This window comes from Alexandromys fortis, unplaced genomic scaffold, assembly GCF_014885135.2.
Source record: "Alexandromys fortis isolate MF-2015 unplaced genomic scaffold, M_Fortis_MF-2015_v1.1 scaffold_182, whole genome shotgun sequence".
NCBI classification, from domain to species: domain Eukaryota; kingdom Metazoa; phylum Chordata; class Mammalia; order Rodentia; family Cricetidae; genus Alexandromys; species Alexandromys fortis.
The window spans coordinates 216526-243535 of record NW_026068068.1 but is presented as its reverse complement, the minus strand read 5'-3'; the positions used below and the strand labels follow the sequence as shown (position 1 = coordinate 243535).

Here is a 27010-nt window from a genome sequence, read left to right as displayed (position 1 = left end):
CTACAAAAGACGTTTTTTAAAGAAAAGATAGCATGCTGTCAGCATTTTAAGATCCTACTTCATGTTCCGGCTTGGTGGGAGCCTAGCCAGTTTGGATGTTCACCTTCCTAGACATGGACGGAGGGGGGAGGACCTTGGACTTTCCACAGGGCAGGGAANGATTGGAGAGGGAGGGGGAGAGGAGTGGGGGGAGAGGGAAAGAAGTGGGGGGAGAGGGAGAAGGGTGGCAGGAGGGGGAGGGAAATGGGAGGCTGGGATGGGAGGAGGCGGAAACTTTTTTTCTTTTCCTTTTCTCAATAAAAAAAAAACTTAAAAAAAAAAAAGAAAGATGGTTCGTCTTTGAGGTGGGTTTTCTTTTTAAATTTTTAAAAATTTATTTTTTATTTTATGTGTATGAGTGTTTTGCCTGCTTTTCTATCTGTGCACCATATCTGTACCCCGTGGTCCTGCAGAAGCCAGAAAAGTTCCTGACTGGAGTAACAGGTGGTTGTGGGTACCATGTAGATGATGGGAATTGAACCCAGGTATCCTACAAGAGAGCCATCTCTCCAGCCTCTGCTCACTTGTCTTTCAAAGGTGGTTGCTGTTTTGCTTGAAGAGGACCGTTTGGCAGCTGGGCCCAGCCAGAATCCCCGGGCTCAAGACAAAGCTCTGAACATCAGTGAGAGTTCCTCCCAGCTGAACACGAACCTGCCATTCCTTCAGGGTAGGAGGCCTTTCCTGACATCAGTTTATAGGCAAACGCCAACATTTATATTGAAATAATGATCATTAATATTACATGTTTTTAATTTGATATGGTTTATTGTGTATAAAACAGAAAGTCTCTGGCTACAGAATTACAAATGAATAGTGAGAATTCTTTTCTTAAATGTGTATGTTAGATTTATGATTTTCAAGAGTTAATTAGAGGAGGTCTGACAGAAATTTAAATTAGTGAAATTATTTAGTAAATGGAAAATGAGATTGTGTTTGTTTTAAGAATTACAATTCTTTTCAAGCAGTTACTCAGATAATACATACACAGCTATGGAAATGGTAAGCAGATAAAGCATATAATGTCAGAGTATTTAAATTAATTTAAACAAACTGCATTTGCAAGGCTAAATTTGAATGCTCATTCATTCATTCATTCATTCATTTATTTTGAGACATTATCTCAGTTATTAGGCAGGCTTTGAATTCTTGAGCCTTCTGCCTTAGTGCCTCTGGATTATAAACATACAAACAGAGGGCCAAATGCAGCTTCCTAGGCTTATGTCTCTCATGCTGGCTGCAGAACAGAGACGCATCTCTCTGCTGCTGCCTGTGAGCTTGAGCTGACAGCAGAGTGAGCCCTGCCAGCATGTCATGAACTAAACTGCACGGCAGCTTTAAGTTTTGCTCATGAAGACAAAAGATTACAGAAATGCAGTAAAGACAGATCCAGACGGAAAAAAAGTCTAAATAAGTCACAGTGTGTTTAAAAATGTACAGAGCCTTGGGAGAGAAAAGAGAAATGGTATAGACAGTCATACAAACAAAATAGTTTAAAAATAATAAAGTCTTAAAAAGGAATAAGGTAATAAAAATATAATAAGCCACATAAAGATGGGAAATATGCAGAGTCTGGATTCCGTATGTTATTGTGTTGTCTTTAGATTTGGCAATTGTTTTGTTACATATAGTTTTATTACGTTAAAGTTAAAACTCTCCTTCTTAATTAGATGAAAAGGGGAAATGTGGAAGATTCCTTTACAGTGTGTGAATGTATGTCACTGTGAATGGTTTAATAAAGATGCTGATTCACACACAAAATAAACATAAATAGGAAAGAAACCTTATTGATGTCATTAAAAACTAGAAGGCAGCCTTAGGAGATGACTCAGTGAGTAAAGGCAGGTGGTGCACAAGACTTTCAGTCTGAGTTCAATTCACGTCAAAAGTGGAGGAGAGAACCAACTCCTCTGACTTGGACACATGTGCTTGCCTCCTCCCATCATGTATGAATGCTTACACACACGCACACACACACTTACAGTAGAAACCCAGTAATAATGGTGGAAGAGCTTTGCTCATGAATGGTGAAGGAGCACATATAACCATTGTCATGCCTTGCCTGGGGGAGGACTTCAGGCTGCTTGAGGAGGTACCCCTGAGGGGATGACTGTTGAGTGGCTGAGGGGGATGCCGGAAGACCAGGAAGACAAGTCTGATCCCAGGTTTTGATGGTATGGGCTGTGACTTCAGGAACTAGTGTGCATGGGCAGCGGGTATCAGGTCAGCAGGTGTAGTTTTACTTAGCTAGTACTACAAAATTCTCACGTGACTATGGCTTAACATTCTACTGTTTCTTCATTTTATCAGCAGCCCTGCTAAGGAGAGCTGTAGGGAGAGCATCTCTACCACAGTCTTGGAATCCACTCTTGGACTGCTACTCCTGGCTTTGGATGAGAGTAGTTTTCTGTATGGCGTTCAGACGGCTTTTTTAAAAAGAGAATTGAGGTTCCTAACAGTAGTGTCCTTGCAGCATGCCTTGGAAGGAAGACCACTCCAGGTGTTTCTAGCATGGTGCTGATTTCTGCTCCCATGCACTTGGGCTGAAGAGCTAGTAGATGAGAAGTGTGTTGTCCTGGCCATCGCTGCACCAGAGAAAGGGTTTCCCTTTACTGAAGCCACAGGGTCAATGTAGATACAGAATTTAGGATTACCCTGTAGGTGTTGATTAAAACCCAGGTTTGGGGGTTGAGGATCTCATTCATTGGATGCAGTGCTTCCTAGCATGCGGAAAGCCTGGAGTTCAGTCCTTAGCACAAACTGAATGTGCTATTGGTACATGCTATACTTTCACAGCCAAGGAGTGGGGGCAGGAACATCAAGTCCAAGGTCACCCTCAGTTGCATAGTGAGGTGAGGGGACAAAGGATGTGTGGGGACTTGTCTCAGCAACAACACTCTTGATTTTTTGTTCGGCTTTGAACAGACCACGTTTGTTTTTTCATTGAATTAGATTTTATGAGAGTGTTCTGAAAAGTTTTAAATGCTAAAGTGAAAATTGTTTTTTCTTATCTCCAGGGCGGAAAGTATCCTGTTTGCATGCCTCTCGAGTTCAGAGGCAGACTGTGGTTTCTGTTCATGACTTACCTGAAAAGGCATTTGCCCCATCTCTGGATAGCCGGCACCTCCTCTGTGTGTGGGATATTTGGCAGCCTTCAGGGCCCCAGAAGGTTCTGATATGTGAATCAAAGGTATATTCAGAACGAGTCTGTGCTTGTTTCCAGGAGGGGAGTAGCTGGCAGTAACATAACAAGGAGAGGGCACAGAGATAGCAGACAGAATGGGGCATAAGTCATGTCGTTTCTGTGCTGTTGGCTCTACATAGGTGACAAAACACATTTGTTCCAACTCTAGGAATTCCTAGTTTAACAGGTCATTTCTGACTGAGAAACCCAGGATTGTCATGCAGGAAGTATTCAGCCATCTGTAAACTAGCAAAAGAACATAGTTAGAGGCTTAATAAAAACATGGTCAGGATGACCACAAGGCTAGGATATTTGGATCATGCTATTTAGATTCTGATACTCTAGATATCTTAATATTCTTGCGATGTCTTTGTTTTTGTTTTGTTTTCTTTCCCATCCCCCAGGAAGCTTGTGGTAACCCATGCTGGCCTTGCATTCTCTATTCAGCTGAAGATGACCTTGAACTCCTGATCTCTTGCCTCGACCTCCTGATGCAGGGATTATAGATGTGCTCCACCATGCATCATGCAATTTCTAAAAATTGCTTACAATAAGGGCCTTTGTCACTTACACAGACTGCTGCCTTCTATGTGAGTCTGGTCCTGTTATTCACGCTCCACTGGCCATCTTCCCTTTCATATTGACTTTGTTTTTGATTGGGAAGTACTATGTCTTTATGCTCCTTGACTCACCCAAACCATCAATTTCTTCCAAATATATGAAGAACACCTTTTTGGGCGCCAATTTTAGAGTCTTGAAAGTGAATAAGTTTAGAGTAAAAGCCATAAATAAAATGTCAGACAGTGGACTCACCACTTTGGAGATCCAGGCAGTTACACTAATAGAAAGGGTTATTAAGCACATTTTATGTACCCAGATGGACACTAGAAGCCTTCTTTGTGATCACATTCCTACAGACTGGATTTCAGATTCTACTGTCTTTGTGAAAAAAACCCACACTTGGGCAATTGAATTTTATTTCATACGCACAGGTCTGTGTTCTACTTAATTGCATCCTGTGAGGACCTTTATCTGTGTCAGATGTCATTCTTTGTGAGCTAATTCTGTGAATGTGGCTCATATTTTTCAGCCATTCACCTCCTATGATTGACTTTTCAGGTTACATGTTGCTGCTTCAGCCCCTTAAAAGCATTTTTGCTGTTTGCCGGAACAGTCCACGGCTCTGTGGTCCTTTGGGACTTAAGAGAAGACTCCAGGATACACCATTATGTGAGACTGAGCAATTGTCTCTGGGCCTTCCGGATCCCAACATTTTCCACTGGTTAGTCTTGTCTGTTTTCTAGAAAAGCCTGGTCCGCTTTGAGGACGAAAGTTTTAACTTGATCTGCTTTTGTTCATTCACATTTCCAGAGGATGAGGTCTGAGTCTGAACAGAGGAAGCATCTGGTAAACAGAAAACCAAATCCATTCAAGTAGTCCTCACTGAGTGGCAGCAAAGTTTGGGGCACTCTTTTATGTTAAATGTGTGGATTCTAAAAAATTCCAAGCAAGATAAATTTTGGATTGATTAGTTAATTGATTATGGTTTCAAGGAGCAAACTCCAGGTCTCAGTCAGCTCTATGTACTGAGTGTCACCCTCCTCCTAACATCAGTGTCCTTAGGTCCTTACTAGCCACGGTAGAGTAGTGAGTGCATACAACTGTAGCATCACTAGTGAATACTCGAGGTGGTGAAGTGAGAAGAACTCTTGGGGGACAGAGCCTTAGGTTTTTTACATGAACAATTGATACCATTTTAGACCACAGCCACCATAACAAAAACAAAACCAAATCATTTCTTGGGGCTAGGAAGATGACTTAGTAGTGAGTGTTTGTTGTGTGATGTGAACCTGAGTTCAGATCCCCAGCACCCACACCCCTTCTGACTGGGTGTGTTGGTACACACCTGTGATCTCCCTGGGGAGTTAGAGGGGCTCACTGTCTCGCTAGTCTTACTAGCCGGCAAGCTCTAGGCCGGTGATTCTCAACCCATAGATCACAACCCCTTTGAAGGTCGAACAACCCTTTCACAGGGTTGTAACAGACATCCTTCGTATCAGATGTTCACACTGCAGTTTATAACAGTAACAAAATTAGTTATGAAGTAGCAAGGAAAATAAGTTTATGGTTGTGGGTCACTGCAACATGAGGAACTGTATTAAAGGATGTCAGCATTAGGAAGGTGAGAACCACTGCTCTAGGCCCAGTGAGAAACCTTGTCTCAAAATAAAAGGAGCATGGAGAATTATCAAGGAAGACACCTGACGTCAGCCTCTGGTCTCCACATTTACATGCCTGCACGTGTACCCACTCACACATGTACACACATGAATACATACCAACACGAAGAGTGAGCATTTCCCACCTGGAGGACTTCTAAGTGTTTTATGTACATTCTTGTACTAGCCCTCCATCCATCCCTGTTGCTCAGAAGGGTAAGATCTTTGTACCACACTGACTGCACAGGCGGGCCCTGTACTCGGCCATCTGACCTATAGACTGCTGATTGGCTCTTCTTGTAGGAGCTGACGTCCATTGTCTGAGAGAGCAGGCATAGACCTTCTCTTGATCACTCTTTACCAATCTTGTCCCTTTCCTGTTGAGTCTCAGGAGCACACAACACCACTCAAGCTCTTGGTGTTCTCTCTTTCCCCTCAGGCCACTAGTTTTTTATTGAGTCATTATCCTGTGACCAGTTTGCTTTGTCCAACTGCTGGAGGACTCTTCTCATATGTCATTTGGTGTTCTTCACTGCTGACAGCTCCTTGGTGCTCTTCTGCAGTGTGCCAACTGTCGCTCTGTGCTTCTCAGCAGTGGTCCTATCAGGCAGTGGTGTTTAGCTAGATATTTAGTAAGCATGCAGTTTTAATTTCGGTTTTCGACTTTCACTTGAATAACTAATGATCCTGTTTATCTTCATGTACTTATATATCATATAAATATTCTTGTTGAGTATGCCTGTTTAAATCTTTGCTCATTTTTTTTATTGAGTTGTTTTTCTAAGTTTATTTGTGTTTTTGGAGAGAAGGTCTTGTTTTGGAGTCCTGGCTGTCTTAAGCTTTCAAAAATCCTCTTACCTCAGCCTCTCGAGTGCTGAGATTGCAGGCATAATTCATGCCTGGCTGAATTTACTTTACGTTGTTGCTGTTGTGCTGGAGATTGGGCCCAGGACTTTGCATGTGTTTGGCCAGCACTTTATAGACTGAGCTATACATCCTATTAAGTTTTGAAGCTTTACATAGTCTAGATGTGTTTTACATGTATTTCATTATATCCCATATTCCTTCTTGTAAAATTGTTTGCCAAAGAGAGGAAGAGTTAACTTTGGTTGAGTTTGACTTATTTCTCATGATGTGCTCTCGGTGTCGTGATGAACAGGTTCTACTCAACTAAAAGTCACAGAGCGTGGGTTGTCAGCCATGTTTTCCTGAACTTTTGTAATTTTAGGTTTTACATTTAGGTCTGGTCACATGATGAGAAGTACTAGTGTCCAGGTTTATTTTTATTAATATTTTTATATATGAATGCCCCATTGAACTTCTCACTCTTGATGGCTGTCTTCACTGCATTCAAAGCTTCTGTTGCACATGTGGTTCCTATCAGTTTGATGTCTCAAGCGAGGGCCTCTCTGTTGTGCATCCCTCCTGCTCTGGCCATCACGGAACTTTTCGTTGTCTCTGTAGTTTGTTCCTTTTCCAGAAAGTTCTCTCTCTGGAATAAAGTAAACATTTTCGGATTGGGTAGGAGTAAACTATATACGAATAGCTTTACAGCTGTTTCACAACTGCTTGTGTACAGGTTTCCCCTCCTCTGGGTAAATACCAAGTATCCGGCTAAATATCTTCAATTCACAGAATCTAGAATTACTTAGGAGATAATCCTCATATTAAGTGTTGGGTTATCTAGTTAAGTTAGCCTCTGGGCACGTCTGTGAGAGATTATCTAGTTGGTTGAGATGAGAAGATTTAACAGTAGGTGGTGCCATTCCCTGGGATAGGATTGCAGGTTGCCTGTATGAGGGAAAGCAAGCAGTTTGAAGAATTTGATTCCTGGATTGCTCAGTTAAAAATTGTCAACTGTCTTTCAGAGTGGCTCTGCCATCCGCATTCTCACAGACAGTGAGACCTGCTGCTCTGTACCCTCACCAGCCATTGCCATCCGTTTGGGTCATTCTGCTTGGTTTCAGTGGTTCCTCATGTGTGACTTGCATTTCTCTTGTGACACTTGGAACAATTTTGTCTTTTCTTATGCTCATATGCTATCTGTGTGTCTTTTTTGGTAAAGTACTCATTAAGGTCTTTGACCTGTTTTAAAATTGCTTGTTTTCTGGTAGTTGAGTTTATATGTTTTGATAAAAGACTTTTGTGAGGTAAGGGTTTGGCAAATATTTTCTCTTGTGATTCTTTTCATTCTTTTAACTAAGTAAGGCTTTTAAATTGGTTTATTTTTATCCTTCTCCAAACACTCTTAACATCACAGATAATGTTTCCTCTCTCTGTACTGTATTTATATCTGCGCTTTACACATAAAAAGCACAAGCCATTTTTTACATCTCTACTAACCATTTTTTGCCCTTTTGGGGAGATACTGTTGCTATGGAGACTATTTACAGTGATAGATACCATATGGATTTTGATGCTATTAAAAAAGTATCCTTTTTTCAAACAGAAAAGAACATAAAATTTATTAGATGACTTAGGCTCTAAGAATCTTTTCTGATTCTCTAATAAACTACCCCAATAAAAGCACCTTAAAGGAGAAAGTATTTAGTTGGCTCACAATCCAGGGTTTAGTCCATTTCGGCAAGGAAGTTGCAGTGGTAGGAATTGCTCACATTGCGTCCCAGCCAGAAGCAGGGAGCAATGAATACCAAGTGCCACAGCTCAGCTTAATTTCTCTCCTTTTCTAAGTTTAGTGCTTGGCCCAGGAGGTGGTGCCTACTCACAGGGATACCCACAGGCCAGCTTGACCTAGATGGTCCTCATTGAGACTCACAGGTGATTCTAGATTGTGGTAAGCTGACAACTAAAACTGTCATACAATCCAAAAGATCCCTTCAAACCATAGTGTTTTCTGACTGCTAAGGTAGTGAGTGTAATTCAGCGTTGTTTTCAAGGCACTATATTCCTAAGCCTTCTCCCTTCAGATGCCTCCTTATATAAGATGATACAGCACTTGCTGTAACGGGCACATTCTCTTTGTATTTGATGTTATCTCTGGAGGGCTGTGTATACGATGTGTGAGTAGCTGTTGTGCCCCAATGTTGAGGGAACAATGGCAAGAAAAGTCCACACATGTTCAGTGCAGGACAATCATCCTTTCATGTATTTCCAGCCATGGTTGTCGAGTGCACAGATGAGTAAGAGGGATGACGGGATGCTAATCCAGCGCTCTAGGAAATGCTCCCTTTGTTTCCTTTGCCATCTCAGTATCATCAGCGGAAGTCAGGAGTGTGAAGCTGGAGCTTCTAGAGGAGATCATTCACATCCGTGTGACTTCCCCCGGGAGGTCTGCAATGTGTCTTCATTCTGTTATTCACTAGCTTTTCTTAAGTTCAGCCCGACCGGCCCTCTCCTTTTCTTCTGTTTTTATGTGGGGTTTTGATGTTGGATGTGATTTGTTGTTTTAAGTGCATTTCCCATAGTGGTCTGCAGAGATCTCATTCATCTCAGACTGGTTGCCTTATGCTTTGTGCTTTCTTCAGGGATGGGGTGGGGCAGGAGAATAGTCACACCAGATGATTCTTTAATGTCTTTGTTTTAATTTCTTCCTGAGGTACCTGCATATGGAATTTGAATTTCTGACTCCCAGATGTTTTATTCATTTGTGGGTGGCAGTACTTTTCCTGGTAGTGACTGTGTACCCGTTTAAGTCCCCTGCTCTGACTTGCACTGCTCTGTTCTCAGTCCATGCTATTCTCTTTTCTTATAAGTTGCCCATAAACGGCACTTCTCTAAGGCCCTATTGAATGGTCCTCTTTCCCCAGCCTGGAAAACCTGGAGGATTCTGGCCTTAGAATCATGTCTTCTCTTTCTGGAGTATCTGCTTAACAATACTCTTGGTCTTAGAGTATGTTGATCTCCTTCCTAGCCCTGTATATGTATTGCCTCAGTGATGGAACAGCTATGTAATGGTACAAGCTTTGGTGTTCGCTTCTTGTTTTTCCTCTTATAAGCATATTGAGGTTGTAGTCTCTGCTAGAGATGCTGAAAACTCATGGTCCTGAATCTTGATGTGCGACTTATTAGTGTTAGTCTTGTGGCTTTAGGTGAGAGGTATATGGAGAGATTCAGATCTTTAGACGCAGAAGCATTCACATATTTCTTAACATATAATGCTAATTTTATTGCTAAAATATATGACTTAAAGTGGGTACTATGGGCCTTTAATTTCTAGATGGAGTCCTCACATCAGTGAACCACCAAAGTCCTCTTCAAGCCATAGAGCCGGTTGTTACATCTGCTTACAAGAAACAGAGCTTGGTGCTTTCACCCTTTTCTACTCAAGAAGGTACAAGAGCTCTCACATCTATAAAATCTTTCAAGCAATAGTTATGTAAAGCGTTATGTTTACTTAAAGCTTCTTTCCTCCATTTTTGTTTCTGCTTTCATTAGAAATGGCAGGCTTGTCATTTCACATCGCTTCCCTGGACGAGAGTGGTGTTCTCAATGTGTGGGTAAGTGGGAGGTGCTGAGTGGAACCGGCTGGGAGGAGACAGCACCTGGCTTGGGGAATGGGTCAGGGGTAGAATAGAACAAGACAGTAAGACCCTTTGTTCTGTGAAGGGGTGTGGAGTTGTATGCCTGGCCTTGGCCTCTGTAAATGCATAAGGAAGACCATAAGAAGGCCTCACTCCTAAAGGATATGTTAGGACTTGTATAGTGAGCTACTAATGAGGTTACTGAGAGAGGAGAATAGTGAGATAAAAGAATGAATAAATTTAGGTCATTAGTTCTAAAGCAAATGAGTAGTCTTTTTATGAAACAATTATATTTTAGGCTCTAATAAAGCAATGTTATTTTATTATAGCTATGCTTTGCTTAGATTGGTTCTTAGTTTTAAAATGTATCAGTATCCATTTTTTCAATATTCTGTTTTTAGGTGGTTGTTGAATTACCAAAGGCAGATATCTCTGGTTCAATGAGTGATTTAGGTAACTATTGAAGTAAAAATTAATTAATTATTGTTTGCTAAAATGATTAGAGATTAAAGATAACACAACATGCTTTGAAAAATAAGTCATTAGCAACCTGAAAATGAACATCAGAGTTGTATGGCCATCTCACTAGCTAAAGTGGTTGAGTGACATCTAATGTGGGTGTCGTAAGTTCTGTCATGGTTGGCATTCATTCTGCTCTGTGTCATAAATTAAGGCAACTGTCTTCTTTTCCAGTATTCTTCAGGTGTCCATGTCCTAAGTCCTCCTTCAGTTGGGGCTTTCTTCTGTGGATTGTATTTACCCAGTGTACATGAGTTCACTAAGTGTGGCTCGCCTCGTGCCACTTGGAATGGGTGATGACACAGCATGCTAAAGTGTCCCATATGGAGCAGGAAAGATGGGGAAACAGTTCAGGATCCCCAAGGTGTGCTGTTTTCCGTGCCACTTGGCATGGCTTCCAGTACTAAGAGGCCCCAGACAATTCAGTTCTGATGGATCTTGGGGCTATTTTGTCTGCATCATAAGCTCAGCTTTCTTACCCTGAATTACAGCTGTTAGCTTTCTTTCTTTCTTTCTTTCTTTCTTTCTTTCTTTCTTTCTTTCTTTCTTTCTTTCTTTTTCTTTCTTCCTTCCTTCCTTCCTTCCTTCCCTTTTTTTTTTTTTTTTTTTTTTTTTTTTNTTTTTTTTGCTTTCTCAAGACAGGGTTTCTCTGTGGTTTTGGAGCCTGTCCTGGCACTAGCTCTTGTAGACCAGGCTGGTCTCGAACTCACAGAGATCCGCCTGCCTCTGCCTCCCAAGTGCTGGGATTAAAGGCGTGCGCCACCACCTCCCAGCAGCTGTTAATTTTATAATGACAGCTTGTCTCATCTTATTTGTTTCAAGGGTGTATCCCCTGATAGATTTGGAAAAAAATAGGAAAAAAAAATCCAGGATTGACACTGGCCTTGTTTCAGGTTCAGGTTCTCAGATTCAGAAGCAGGCTCTTCACCAAACAAGTGCTGATCACTTCTTGTTGAAGAGCCATTCAAATCGTTTTCCTGTGATTGTGGTTGAGACCAGCGGCAGCAGGCCTGATCTGTAGATGTGCCACCTCTGGGATGCCATCCATATTGTACAGTGAATGTAAGAGACAAGTCATGCAGTGCACTTGCAGTTGCCCTTCCTAGCAGTGAGGCGAATATTATTTCTACATGCTTTTAACTCAGCTGCACTCCAGGTTCTGGAAAGCATCTTGCCAAATATTTGGGTTTCATTATATTAAATCTCTAATTCTTCCCTCTGCAGTAATGTACAAAAATAGCTTTAAGCCAGACATTTGGCAGAGACAACTGAAGGGTCCATATTTGAGGAGAACAAAGGAAGGAATGGAAAACAAAGCCAGGTCTCCTGGGAGCTGTAGTTCCATGGTGTTTGAGTGGAAGTTAGAGTTTCTGCTTAACAGAAACTGAGCCTGGAGGAGCTCAAAATACCGGTGGCCATTCACCAAACTGGAAACTTGGTGGGTTTCTGATTGGCTTTGAATGACAATTGCCTTGGATATTTACAGCACAGGGTTTGGCATTTGGAACTAAGTATTCAATACATGTGATGCCAATTGTTCTCACCAGTCTGAAAATGTGTGCACATCTGGATCATGGCCCCATGGGGTTCTGATAATGACCTATAAATTCCGACTCTCCTCTTCAGCAAGGCACAGACACCTCCACCAGATTTAGAGGGAGTCCTTCCTGTATTTATATTTTGGCATTCCTTCTGGTTATGATACTTAAATAAGGAAGAGTGAATCCAGACAACTGTAGGTAGAATTGGGGTTAACTCGCATTAAGAGGTGTGTGTGTTTGTGGTTTGTCTGATTCTAGGTTTGATACCTGGAGGGAGGGTCAAATTGGTGCACAGTACTGCGATCCAGCTGGGCAACAGGTGAGACGTCCCCTGGGATTAAGCAAGTCCCTCATTCCACAAGGACTCTGTTTCCTGTTAAAAACATGTTCTGTTTTGCAATGAGGACTTATTCAGTTTTTGCTATATGAATTATATCAGTCAATGTAACAAATATATTTTTCAGATATAGGGCTAATAGATATTCGTAAAATGTTCTTAGCTTATAAATTAAGTCAAATATGACTGTCTTTCATCTAATTTTACTTTAGACTTAAAGTTAGTTAAACTTGATCAAGTCAAGTTTTAGGAACTGAAAACATTGAAATAAGTTTTATTTATAAATTTACATTTTTAGCTAGGCATTGCATACACCTATAATCCTAGCAAATTCTATTTGGTAGATAGAAGCAGGAAGATTAAGAGTTCAAGGCTAACTGGCTTTTTGAAGCCCTTTCTTTTTGGAGGGATACCTTGCTCAGCCTAGATATGGGGGGAGGGTCTTGGTCCTGCCTCAAAGCAATGTGCTAGACTTTGTTGACTCCCCATGGGAAGCCTTACCCTCTCTGAGGAGTGGGTGGGGGTGGAGTGAGGGGAAGGTGGAGGGAGTAGGAGGAGCGGAGGGAGTGGGAACTGGATAGGTATGTAAAATGAGAAAAGATCGTTTAAAAAATAAAAAGTTGAAAACAAAACAACAAAAAACAAAAAGAGATCAAGGCTATCCTTGACAATACAGTGAGTTTGCAACCAGCCGGGATATATGAGAACCTGTCTCAAATAGTTAAATAAACAAACAGAAACACCACAAAACAGCAAACATTAAAAAAATACAAAAAGAAAAAAAACAGCAGTATTTCTGCTTTTTACTTATAGAACTTACTACGAAGTACAGATTCTTAATGAATGTTCAGTATTAGTGTTCCATGTTCCTTATTGGTTCCCAAAGACATATATTTCTGCCATTTACTCAGTGAGGCTGTTAGTATGTGAATTACCCGTGAAACATCTTTGAGTCTGTGTCCTCTTTCTCACACAGAACACAGTCAATACAGTCATTCAAATCAACTTTCTTGACTGGAATATAATTATGAAAGGAGATAGTTCAAGTCATCAGATATGTTGCAGGGCCAGGCCATGCCTCCTTCCCATGCTGCGTACCGCTGCCGAGCTGCGTACCTTTGCACTAGATGCTCGCACCTCACGCCGTGCATTATATTTATTTTTAACTGTAACTTCCTCCAGGATGTAACTGTATACTCTTACAGGACTTAGCTATATACTCTCCAAAGGGAAGTAGTTAATGTATTTGATGCCAGATGTTCATACCTGTATTTTTGCAAGAATCTGTGGGAAAGGAGGGGTACAGGTAGACTGTATTATAAGGAGAGCCCTAACTCTGTAGCCTTCCCTACCTTGGGTAAACTGGGGTGTCTGGCTGGACTGATGCACCCGGTCCTTGTCCCTTTTCTGCCACCTGTGGACTGTGGATGTCCTGGAAATATGTCACCCTCAGTGTAGCAGCCATCTTGCCTTCAGTGATCCCAGCAAGCATGCCCGTGAAGCAGAATATTCCTTGTTGGCATGGTTATAAGAGTTATAAGAGTATGATGTGTTAGTATGAACATAGGCGTGTAGGAGCTTGAAGGAGGGAAGGGTTGTGTCCAGACAGATGGGAGCTTCTGGGGAAAGTGTTATGTGGTTCTTTGAGTGAGAATGGTCCCTATAGGCTCACATACTTGAATGCTTATACACCAACGAGGAGAACTGTTTAAGAAGGATTAGAAGGTGTGGCCTTGTTGGAGCAAGTGTGCCACTGGGTATGGGCTCTGAGATTACCTCTGCCTGCACTCTGTGGATCAGGATGTAAAGATCTCAACACCAGCTCCGGTATCATGCCTGCCTGCTTCCTGCCATGACCATGCACTACCCCTTTAAACTGTCAGCAAGCCCCCACTTTTATAAGAGTTACCTCGGTCATGGTTTCTCCTGACAGCAATAGAATACTGACTAGGACATGGTATTGGATTGATCCTCAAAAGCTTGGCAAAGGAGCATGTCATGGCTCTAAGGCAAAGATACCTGTGTGTAGACATACCAGCAAATCTGCAGTTGAGAAAGATGGGGTGAGCTGATGGCTGACCTTGACATGCCTGTGCTGTGCTGGCAGTCTAGACATTGTCTTGGAGGTGACAGGGTCTTATTCTAAAGAAGTGGAATGTCATTTTTGAGATGTAGGATAATCAACTTGGAAAAATTTGAATTTGAAGTTGGAGAAACTGGAGTCAAGGAGACCAGTTAGGAGGCCAATATAGTGTGACCTGTATGAAAACCAGCATAGCTGTGGAGAACTGGATGGAAATCAGTTGATGAGGGGAGCAGTGAGAGGGAGGAGCCTCAGCTGGTTTGACTACCGGGTAGTGCCGCTGGGGGAGATGTTTGTATGTCATGTGTGTAAGTGTCTTGTCTGCCTAGATATATGTGCACCACATGTATGTCTGGGCCATAAGAGGCGAGAAGAGAGCATCAGATCTTCTGGAGCTAGAGTTTCTGACAGTTGTGAGCTGCTCTATGAGTTTTGGGAACAGAATCCAGCTCTTTAAGAGCAGCAAATGCTCTTAATTGCTGAGCCATTTCTGTAGCTCCAAATATAGCTGTTTTTTGTTTTGCCTTTTTTTTTTAAGAAAAGAAAATCTCTTACTGCTAGGAACAAAAAGGGAAGTTAAGTTAGATAATAAGGTTTTGAACTAATGCTGACAACCAGTAGGTCAGGTTCTCAGGCCTTTCCTATAAGCCTGTGACTCAAGCCTTGTGCAATCACAGACACACGGGGCTTGCCTGAGTTAGAATTGAGACCCTTGCACAGTATTCTGGAATTCACTGCCCCTTGAGTGTGAGGAAAATAAAGTTTCACTCCCAGTTAAGGGAAAATGGGTACTTGGAAGATCAAGCTAGATGTGTATGGGACCTTACAAGTATCAGAGTCCCTGGAACCTTGAGATAAAGATGCAAGAACAGCTGCCTGATAGGAAGCTGGGAGCTATGGGATTTCCACAAGCCTTCTGCAAAAGATTAGTTCACAAACTTTATAGGAACCAGAAGCACGAGGAAGCACACTAGAGCTGTCATCAAGTGGGATTCATCAGTCAACTACTGATCACCGTGTCTCGGCATCAGGCCTGCTGCAGTTGTACAATACACTTTTCAAAGCAGTGCTGTAATTTCCAAATTTCAACCAGTGAGTGATTCAATAATAGATTCAACATAGTTGATAAAAGAATTGGGCAACAGTGATGGGTCTGCAGAAATGATTGAAAAAGAAATAGGAAGAGTAGTAGCTGGAATCATGGAAGAAGTGTGATAAAGCTTTCCTCACTGGATGATGTGTGGCAGTGCTAAGTGAGTGTAAGGTATTGCCATCATCCAGGTTTTGCAAAAGCCATGTGTTCATCTCTGCTGTTTATTTTACAGTCTTTCCCATAAAGATAGTGAATTCTGGGGGTCCACACAAACACTAAGTGTCAAATTTCTGCCTTCGGATCCTAATCACTTTGTTGTCGGCACCGACATGGTTAGTAGTGTTTTACATTTCATCCTTACCTCATAGATATCTTTATAGCAGATTAACTTACTATTTGCCTTTTTATAATGTCTGAATTATTTCATGAATATAGTTTTGTCCAGTCTTACTTCTAATACTTTTCTTTGGCCATTCTTGGTATTCTTTATTTAATAATTAGGGACTTATAAGCCACAGTACCAGACAAGATTGGAGAGTGTCTCCCAAGGTGTTCAGACCTCAGCAACATGGTATCAGACCAATAAAAGTTAATGTGATCGATTTTTCACCGTTTGAAGAAACCGTATTCTTGGTAAGAAGGTCACTTTTCATTGATATTAGGTGCCTATTGGACCCTCATAATAGTGTAATCTAGCAGAATAATTTAGAAAGGGTTGATCTCATAGTAATCTACAAATTTTTATCATTTGTTGGGCTCCAATGATCTAAAAAGGAGACATGGGATATTATTAACAGAAAACTAAATCGAATTAACTCAGAAAGTTAACTCTCTTAAGAAATACTTTGTTCAGTTTCAAAGTACTTAGAATTTAACAGGAAGATACCTGTGGTCATGGTAAGTAATCCAGTCCTGAGCGTTAACCCTCTGCTACAGAACAGTCATCTGTCACTTATGAGATCCTCGGACCTCTCACCTCATTACCTCACACTGTATTCTGTTCTTAAATGTGACACTGCCTCTCAACACTGTTACTCTGAGGACTTAAGTCTCTAGCGCAGGAATCAGTGGAGACAAACTTCATTCAGACTGTTGCAATGGTTTACCATCTGCCTGGCTAAACGTGCAATCCCAGAATATACAGAGCCTTTAAGACCTCTTGAAGAGAAGCCAGTTTTCAGTACTCAAGACTTTGTGTATTCGAGTCAGAAGTTGCACACTCAGATATGGTGCTCAGAGATTATTTGGCTTAGTTCTTGCCCTGTATCCCATATGATTGTGTTACTTCTCTGAAATTAGGGCTTAAATGTGTTTCTATATTATTTTATTTTAGGATTTGATTTCTCTTGTTGACATTTGATTTGAATATACATACAATTTTTTCTAATTTTATGAAGTACATCTTTTTTGAGTATGAGAAAGGATTAAAGAGTAAGGAAGAATTAATCCTCTCTTTATAGGCTAATAATTTGTTCTTCATTAACCCAGCCGAGTTTTGTTTTATGAAAATTTCAATCCAAAGGGAACGCATAGCCATACTGTCAGTATAAATAGAGCTGCTTAAAGGTGGCATTCTTTCTGTGGAGCTTGCCCCAGCACCCTGGGCTGGTGTCAGCTTCTAGGGTAAGGGCTTTTTGTAGGATTGATTTCATGTCTTTTTATTCAGAAAACAAAAGCAAGCCAAAATGATATTTTACAAACAGGGCAAGCGTTATAACACTCTGAGAAAATGTCCTGACTATTGAGATTTAATTTATAAAGAAAGAAAAATAGGGTTTCTGTACCACAATTGCAGGCTGGTTGCTCAGATGGAAGCATCAGATTGCACCAGCTGACGTCCGAGAGGCCTTTCATGCAGTGGGACAGCAGCACCAGTGGCCACTCTGTCACTAGCCTGCAGTGGTCCCCAACCAGGCCTGCTGTGTTCCTGGTCCAGGATGATGCATCCAGGGTCTATATCTGGGACCTTCTGGAGAATGACTTGGGTCCTGTGGCTCAGCAGTCCATCTCTCCAGACAGGTGAGTACAAGGCCCATCACCCTCATCTCTGGTCTTTCTGTGTGTGTGTGTGGTGGTGGTGGTGGTGGTGGTGGTTTGAGTAGGCGTGGCCCCCACAGTCTCATGTGTTTCAGTGCCTGGCCCAGAAGGATTGGTGCTATTAGAAGGTATGGCTTTGTTGGATTAGACGTGGCCCTGTTGGAGGAAGTGTGTCACTGTGGAGGCAGGCTTTGAGATCGTATTTCAAGCTAAAGCTAGTATGACACAAAGTTCACTTCCTGTTGCTGTGGGTCAAGATATAGAACCCTCAGCTCCTTCCCCAGCACCATGTCTGCCTGTGCACGGCCATGTGTCCCATCATGATGACAATGAACTGAACCTCTGAAACTGTAAACCAGCCCCAATTAAATGTATAAGAGTTGTTGTAGTCATGGTGTCTCTTCACAGCAATAAAACCCTAGCTAAGACAGCTGAGTTGGTCAAATTTGAATAAAATCCTCTGTGTCATAAGGATGCCCATTTATGAGTGAATATACCACAGACACTTATTCTCTGCACTCTGTCTGGTCTTTCTTAAATCACGGTTTTAAGTTTAAATTCAATACTACATTTATATATTATATAGTCAAAAAGTACTTTTTAAAGACTGCTGTAGGAAGTCTTACAGCCAGTGGTTTCCCACCCACTGGGGCGTGGCCTCTTATACTATATATGCTGATGTAGAGCTTGTGTCCAGCCTCTTTTCCGGCCGCTCTTTCTGCTTGCTGGATTCGGTTTCTGGTCTCCATTCAAGCAGAGGATTCTGATTTGTGAGTTTACCCCTAAATAAATATCCATCTATTTCTCAATTCTGAGCTAGTGTGGGATTTCTTTTAAGCGTCCTTCCACAAAAGGTAGTTTTAGTTAGAAGCCAAATAAAAAGATGCCCAGAACTCCTATATGCCCTTCTCAGATGCGCAGCCACTTTGCTGCCAACACCCACACCCTGGACCTTGCTGCTGTTGTTCCATACTGACCCATGGTGGTCATCCCATTCCACTCTCCATCAGCTTCTCTCCTAGTGCTCACTTAGGCAGTACTGTGAAACTCTCTACAGTGCAGTTGTCTTATATTTAGCCTCAGAAAGCACAGTGGATGGAGAGTAGTGGAATAGTCTCCCAGCATTATCGTTCAGGAAGAACCATTTTCTAGGAGTGTCATGCAGATTCAGCATATGTTTTGAGTGGTCTGCAACTTACTCCTACTTTCTCAGAGGACAGAACATATGAGAGTCTTTGTTCTTGTCAGGCCCTCCGGCTCTCTCTACCTGAGTCACACCAGTCCCCAGGCAGCCTTTCCACACGCACGTGAAAGAACCCTGCTGACGTGAATTGCCACCCATACTACTTTGTTTAAAAACTGTTTAAAGCATTTGTTTACTTATATTTATTTATTTGTGTGTATGTGCACACACAAGCATATATACTATTTGCTCATGTGGCGTTCAGAGGACAACTTGGTTCTTTCCTTTCACCATGTAAGATCCAGGAATAGAATTTAGGTTTTTGGACTTGGTAGCAAGTACCTTTACTGGCTGAGCCATCTTGCTGGCCCATTGCTTTGAAATAATTCTCTGCCTTTATTCCTTTATTTCAAAGTAGCAGTATTTATAGAAGATTTCATTTGGAAGAGTTCTCTCTTGATCCCAATTTGTTTAGTCTATATTTTGTTCTTCGAATTTTATAAATATATATTATGTATATGTGTATATGCCAGGGCCTTGGGGTTTTTAATTGAAAATAGATTTTTTTTCATGAAATCTATTCTGATTACAATTTTCCCTCCCCCAGCTCCTCCCAAATTTGACAAGTTTCTGGATTCACCCAAATCCACACTCTTTCTTTTTTCTCTCTCATTAGAATACAAAAGGCAATAATAATAGTAATAATAATGATAATAGTAATAATAATAAACAGTAAGATAGAAACAAACCAGAATAGGACAAAACAAACAAACTGAAAAAGCACAAGAAATGAACAGATGGTGGGACACATTCTCACATACAGAAAATCCATAAGACATAATGTATATGCAAAAGATCTTTTTTTAAAAAGATTTAAAAAAGTCTAGACAAAACATTGTGAGATGAAAACTTGGAAAATACCATTGAGCTTGCTTCGTGTTGGCTGTCTACTGCTGGGCTTGGGGCTAATCTTAAGTGTGGCTTGTGTGCTCAGTACAACTGTGCTGGAGAAAACATTTTCCCATTGTGAGTGGTTATCAACTGGAGATAGATTCTGGCTTAGGGATGGGGCCTTGTGTCTACTTCCTCTTTTAGCGCTGGAACTTATCTGGCTTAGACCTGAGTAGGTCTTGTGTGTGCTGCCACTGTCTCTGTAGTTCATATGTGTTTCAGTCGTGTTGTGCCCTAAATAAAGGTCTTGTTTCCTTGGTGTCCACCATACCCACTGGCTCTTCCAACTTGTCTGCCTTTTCTTCCCCAGGCTTCTCTGTGCCCTGAGGGAGGGATTTGATGGGGACATCCATTTAGGACTGAGTGTTCCAAACTCTCTTACTCTTTACACATTGTCCAATCATGAGTCTCTGTATTTGTTGCTATATACTGCAGAAGGAAGCTTCTCTGATTAGGGCTGAGCAATACACTGATCTGTGGATGTAGCAGAATGTCTTTAGAATTTTTAATTGCTACATTCCTTTAGCAGAACAGTAGTATTTGGCTTTTCCCTAATATCTGTCCTATCTAGTTTCAGGTTCTTGGCCCCTTGGGCAGTGTCGGGGATGGGTTCCCTTTCACAGAGTCTCAATTCCAGTCATATAGTGGTTGGTTACTCCTACAACTTTTGTGCCACTATTGCACCAGTGAATCTTTCAGGCAGGTCACCATTATAGACCACAAGGTGTGTAGCTGGGTTGATGTTTACATTTCTCCTCTGGTAGTGTGCAGAGTACCTTCCAATATCGTGAACATTAAAAGGCTCTAGCTGACTTTCCCATGTTTAGTATTATGGTATCATATGATATCATGCTTGACTTTTCCATGTTTAGTGAGTTATGTAACTGTTGTCTTTAGCAGTAGGGTCTTGCTGTCAGTTTATGGAGAGCAACCAATAGCCTTAGCAATAGCCTGGATTGTCTGGGGGTTTTCATGGGGTCCCTTTGGCCAACAGCTCAATTAGATATAACCCATTGCTGGCACTGGAGGTTAAATTTGGTGACAAGAGATGTCTGGTTAGGGCTTTGTTTCTTCCTTTATTTGGTGATTGCAATTTATATTTCTTTCACACATGTATGTTTTTAGAAGTTTCTACTGTACTAGGTTTTTATGTTACTGTGACTCTGCAAATGGCCCTTAGTTTTAGCTGTCCTTCCCCATATTTCTTCCCTTATCCCTTCTTCCCTCCTTTCTTGGTCAGTTCAGCTGAAGTTTAGGACAACTGAGGAATAAATTACATTGCTTTTTGAAAACGAGAGAGAATAAAAGCTACCAAAAGCAGGTAAATTCTGATAGAATGTAATGGATATATTGACAAGCTCTGAAAAAGTGGTAGGTAGATTGGTATTGTGCTAATTAAATATCTGTCAAGAGCACTGGCTATAATGGCATGCGTGCAATCCTAGCACTTGAAAATCTGAAACAGGTGGTTTGCAAGTTTGAGGCTAGCCGGGCTCATGGGGAATTCCTAACTAAATTGGGATACATAGCCTGACCATGTCTTAAAAGAAAAGGAAACAGAAAATATATCAAGATCTGAGCAGAGTGACTCATGCCCATCATCCCAGTACATGGAAGACTGAGATGGAAGGAGGATCACTAAACTCAGGGATTAGACAGCAGTCTGTGCATCATAGTGAGGCCCTGAAAAGAAACTTAAAAATCAACCGGTCGATTGCTCCAGCCTAGGTAAACATAGGAGTACATTTTACATCTGTAGTTTTCCAAGAGAAGCCCCAGGGAGGCCATGACAGAAGGACTGGGCACTTTCTGCTGGCAATAGGAAGGTCTGTGTGGGGACAGGGTTCCCTTCAGATTGGGTTTCTGAGACTCACTGCTGGAGGAGGTAAGGGTGGACCTGGACGCGTATCCTCAGCACGGCAGGGACAGTGTCATGGAGAGGGCACAGGCTTCTCCCTAGAGCACATAATGGAATGGGTGCTGCTTACAGGAGCTCGGGGCTCAGGGACAGGCCTCAGCTGAGAACAGATTGTGGGCCTCAACAGTTATTCAACTGTGGTAGAGATTGGTGACCTGAGATACTGAGAAACCCCCACCCTGGGCATCTTCTCACTGCCTGTGTGATTGGAGAGCCTGCTGAGGCACTTTGAAGGCCCCACTGTTAAGTATTCACTCCTGAAGGTAGGGAGGGCCATCAGGTGGGGAGGTGTCTGCAGATATACATCCTTTGAGGTGTCTTCCTGGATCTGCCTATCAGCAGATCCCTGAGATGCAGAAATTTTCATACATTTCTGTTGTAGTATTTTGTCTTAACAATTCTTCTGCTTCTCTTCTATTCCACACTTCCCTTGAATACAGATATTTGGAGAGACTCTGGTATCAAGAAGTCACACACTGTGTACTGACTTCCTAATTCATGTTCTTTCTCACCTGTAGGCTTGTGGCCATGACCATCATGGGGGATCCCGAGAAGGTCAGTGGTAGCTTTATGGCCCTGGTGTTGGCCAGGGCCTCTGGCACAGTCGACATCCAGTACCTGAAGAGGCGGTGGACCACCCCAGCGGCCGATGAGCACAGTCAGCTGCACGTGCTTCTTCACAAGTGAAGACTTAGTGTCAGGAGGATGACGAGTACCTAAGACTTGATTACAAGATGGATCCCTTGACTCTGTGTTGATGTGATTTGTGTACATAGGATATGTATATTCTGTACATAATTTGTTTTAGAAGAATGGTACTTTGGTATTCCCAGAAATAAATCACTATTTTTAATGGAAACAATGAACATTTTAGTGTATACTGAACTTCATAGGAAATACTGAGTAATGTCCAGAAAGCTCAACTAAGAGTATTTGCAGTTACTTTTGCAACAATTTAAAAATACTGTCACAATTATATTACTGGATTTTAAACAGCCTGTCCTGAAAATGTACTTTAATAATTACAATATTTTCTTAGCTATGCATAAAATAATGAACATACATCTAAAGTAAAGAAACAAAACAAAACAAAAACAACTGCTCACTTTGGAGATGACCTCCACCAGCCTTCTATTTTTAAAGTTTTCTTTAACACCAGCTCTTGGTGTGATTTAAATGGCACTCATAGAATTGAGTCAGACATATTTTATATTTTACAGTGTGCTTCCTTATGAAAACCATCTTCATATAGAAATAATACAAGTGAATACATTTTCTTGAATATGGAGCAATAGGAGAGGCATCAATGCATTGGTGCTGTTTCAACAATTTGTAAATGCCAGAAACTGGTTGGAGAGGCTAGAAGTCCAAAGTTCTACCTGCAGGATGGCACCATGCAGCTGTGTCTTACTTGGCAGAAGGCAAAGGACAGACAGAGGGCGCTAACACGCTCCCTTCCTCCTCCTGCAGCCTGCAGCAGCTCTAATCCATTCAGGACTCGTCCTCCCCAAAGGCACCATCTCCTTTCGGTTCAAGTTCCAGTTTGTGGATTGGAATACCACACATGTCAAAGCCACTCAGGAGAGTCTGAGGGTGAGCTCCTGGAAAATCCCCTATGTCTTGCTAGTCCATCTGTAGGGAATGCATGCAGCATATTTCGAGCTTTTTCTGCACTTTCCCAGTCAGAACTGGAATGTTTTGGGCCCAGAAGGTGGCTGGAAAACTTTGCTGCCTGCATCTGAGCCCATGGGAATATATGCTTATTTCCCCAGTGCGGCACAGCTGGATGCTCTGACTTCCTATCTCGGTGTCTGTCACCCCCAGCAACCCATCAAGCTTTGCGTCCTTTCTCACTGTGTTTATCATGAAATGACAGAGTAGCTCAGATCAGTTCATCCTATCTGTAGAAGCTCAGCTCTAAGGCTGTTCAGACTTATCTCAGTGTGTACTTGTACATGTGATACACAAGTAGATGCACAACAAGACACACATGCAGGCATGCACACGTACATGCACATGTAGCATGCCATGCTGACCCAGACAGATGCGATTGTAGTTGTCTGGTTTCTCTCCACAAGGTGGCACTGAGTCTTTATCCCCTGTCGTGCTGGCCACTGAATCACAGGAAACAGTGGACAACTGCAGAGATGGAGGAACACAGTGGCGGCCACTGCTTGGCAGGAAGGGAGAATGTGTGATGGAGGGCATGTTTATGTGATTGGCACAGTGCCACTGAGCAAGTGTGTGCGTAGCCAATCTGTGTTAAACAAAGAGCTGGAATCTCCTCTTTGCAGCTTCATAAAACTCATGACTCAGGATGTTGTTTATAGGTTTCTTTCTTAAAGTAGGAATCAGTACTCCTCTTTTTTCTGGATTTTATCCGTATCTTAGTGTCTGGGACTCTCAGATAACTGTGGCTATGGACAGTCATCTCCATCCTTTGCATGGCTCTTGGCTGGACGTGGATGGCTTCCTGGTTGTTGTGATGACTTTTGAGTTATGTGGCCCAAGCATAGCAGTGTTTGAGGTTTATTTATTTATTTTTGTCCTCCGGGGCTGTTCAGGCTGACTTGTACCGCAGAGAAGGTATGATGGACAGAAAAGGTGTAATGAGAAGGAGGGCCAGTACTGTAGTGGTTCTGTGGGCCTCTGGAAGGCTGGGTACATCTGAGGTCCTGCCTGAGTCAGGTGCTGAGACCAAGCAGGGTGGAGAGACTGTTCCTTGCCTGCTGTTGCTCCTGAGTAGCGTGCCTTTCCCTGTCACTTAATCTGTGCGGCTTCCACTCCCACAGTCCCACAGAGTATTTCCTTTCCAAGTTTCACTGCTGAATATTCTGAGTTATACAGAAATGCGTGATCACGGAGAAAGGAAAACAGGCCAAGCTATTGCCCCGTTCTCCCCTCTAGGGAACACAGCCCACAGTGTGTCTCCCCCTGCACCTCTGCACTGGCCTCTCTTGGCCTCCAATGACAGGGACAGTGAAGGACAGAGCATAACGGTGCTAGCCTGTGGTTCTCCCTCAGAAAATCTCCCCTTGCTGGAAACAGGACGGTCCTTCTTTAGAGTCTGGGAAGGTGACTTTGAGGGCCTGGCAAACCCAAGCAGGAGGTCGACTCAACCTGGGAGGGCTTTGCCATGTTTATTCCTCACTGTGAACAGGATTGAGAGTCCCCTCTGGTTGTGTTTGTGGGTGCAGTTCAGAGAGGATTACCTGAGGGGAAAACTTACTGTGGAATATGGGCCATGTTTTCCCCAGGGTTGAAGCTCTAGAAGCAGATGAGGGTCAACGTTTCCTTCTTTCTGCTTCCTGTCCCTCCATGATGGGACCCACTCTACTGAGTCACACCACTCTCCCCAGCACCATGGCCTGAGCCCTCAGAAATGATGACAAAACAAATCTTGCCTCTTCTTCAGCTGTTCTACCCCTAGTTTCTCTATAGTGTTTTGATCATGGTGATGTTAGAACAGATTAGCACAGGTGACCTGGGAGGCTGCTGGAGCAGTGTGACAGCAGAGAAAGCAGGCCACGAGAGGGCACCAAGGAGCCTGATGCAACACTAGGGAAGGGGTAAGAATAAAAGAACTTTCCAGAATTGGTGTAATGTATTTATTTTCCTTCCCCCCCCCTTGAGTAAGTTGTGTTAATCATAGTTCCACACAATTTGTGTGTATGCTGATGTATCACTCACAGCTCTTAGAAGTTCTAAGTGTGATTTTCCTGAGGTTTACAGCATCGCTGTTCTCATGCTGAAACCATTGCCCTTTCTCCCAGTACAGTTGTGCCTTTCTCCTGGCTAAGCTTCGGTGGTGGGGGAGAGCTCTATCGAAGTCTTGTCAGGTCTGACTGGGACTTGCTTCAGATTCTTCCCGTGACATCTAGGGTTCAGGCTGTTGGTTCGTGAGACCTTTGTTTTTCAACATCCTGCTTAGCACCCTGAGGTGAGCGCTGCCCCAGGAAGCAGGTACTTGTTTGAAGCACAGGCCTTTAGGTGGGGCTGGGGCTCTGTTGTTTGTTCAGGCCAGTCTCAGAGAAGCAATCTCTGTACCTCTTCACCTTCCAATCCCAATTCCTTCCACCGCCCAGCTGCATGGTATCACTGATGTCCTGGGAAGATGGAGCGAAGGTCCTGGTACAGTTCCTCCCCTCACACTAGCTTCTGTGGGCACCCGGTCTACAGGTGCTGTCTCTCCAGACTTTGGCCTGGGTGGTCTCAGCACACTGATGACTCGAGGCATATGTGTCCCTGGGCCTCGGTGAGCTTATCATAAGGGGAAGCTTAGTCGTAGCTCCACACACAGAAATTCCCTCTTTGGTATTCAAGTGTGTTCACAAGGAAGAAACCAGCGGACAGACAAACCAGCTAGCAGATGAAATGCCCTGGTAGAAGCAGCATGCAGTATGGCCTAGCAGTCACATGGGGGCAGCAGCAGCAGCCTGAGCTCTGGCCAGCCTCGACCTCAGTTCATGCCTAGGTGATTGATTGCAAACACAAGAAGCAGTAGGCTGGCAAACTCTCACAACAATGCAATCGTTGTGCATACATTCAAGGAGAGGATTCTCCACATTGATCAAGAGGAGAAATCATTTTTTATTTTTAAATTTTTTTATATGCAACAAAGTCATGTGATGAAATGTCACCTCTTAGCACACTAGCACACCCTTCTTACTTTTTATTTTTAGGGGAAACTGTTCCAGCACTACTGGGTGTGCAAAGGCAGCTGAGATGCACTGAGTCACAGTGAACACAGACACGGAGAGACATGCTACAAAGTGGCCGTGTGCTGACATGGGGCTCTAAGGAGAGCGAGCAGGACTCTCTCTCATCTGTGTGTGGCTTCTTCCCGGAGGAAAGCTGTGAGAATGGGGAGACCAGCACACAGACCAGCACATTTTAGCAGAAACAGGCCTTAGGCGGTCCCCAAGAAGCCCCTCAAAGGAACTTCCAAAAAGAACTTTCACTTTGGTTGACCTGTGCTTGTGTCCAGTGTTGTTAGGTCAGAACCTGAGCCCTGGCAGCCCTGACAAGCAGACTCGGCCACCTCTCTCCGGTAGGTCAATTAAACATGACAATGAAAAGGAAATTTATCCAGAGGTGCCACATCATGAAAAGGAACCAATAAAGAGGTTCAGTGACCTCCCAAATCCATCTTTGTGGCCCTGACATGAGACTTACATAGCAAGATGTATATAGATACATACACATAGACATATATGAACACACACACACACACACACACACACACACACAAGCAATGGGTTTACCCATCACTGGCCATCATTGTCTCAGCTCCCAAATCTCCTGCAAGTGGTGCTTTGACAAGTTGTCAGAACTTTGGGAAATCTCTTCGGGATACAAGTTCCTCTGGCTGGCATCAGGCTGCTCTCTTAGCCTTTTCCCAGCATGAAATGCCAGTTCCTTGAGGATC

The 27010-nt window shown here is 42.7% G+C and overlaps 1 protein-coding gene across 4 annotated transcripts in view; it reads left to right on the top strand.

The window, feature by feature from the left end:
- The window catches only part of Dync2i1 (dynein 2 intermediate chain 1), a 51942-nt gene extending 29494 nt beyond the window's left edge, over window positions 1-22448 (top strand). For 2 of the 4 annotated variants that reach the window (XM_050120865.1, XM_050120866.1), the window contains 11 exons: window positions 577-706; window positions 3054-3226; window positions 4340-4502; window positions 9617-9730; window positions 9835-9896; window positions 10322-10373; window positions 12239-12299; window positions 15726-15825; window positions 15995-16126; window positions 17289-17512; window positions 22101-22448. In XM_050120865.1, coding sequence (XP_049976822.1) covers window positions 577-706; window positions 3054-3226; window positions 4340-4502; window positions 9617-9730; window positions 9835-9896; window positions 10322-10373; window positions 12239-12299; window positions 15726-15825; window positions 15995-16126; window positions 17289-17512; window positions 22101-22269 — 1380 coding nt within the window. In that variant the 3' untranslated portion in view covers window positions 22270-22448. The other 2 variants (XR_007588512.1, XM_050120867.1) reach the window with 2 other exon arrangements.
- The last annotated feature ends 4562 nt before the right edge of the window (window positions 22449-27010 follow it).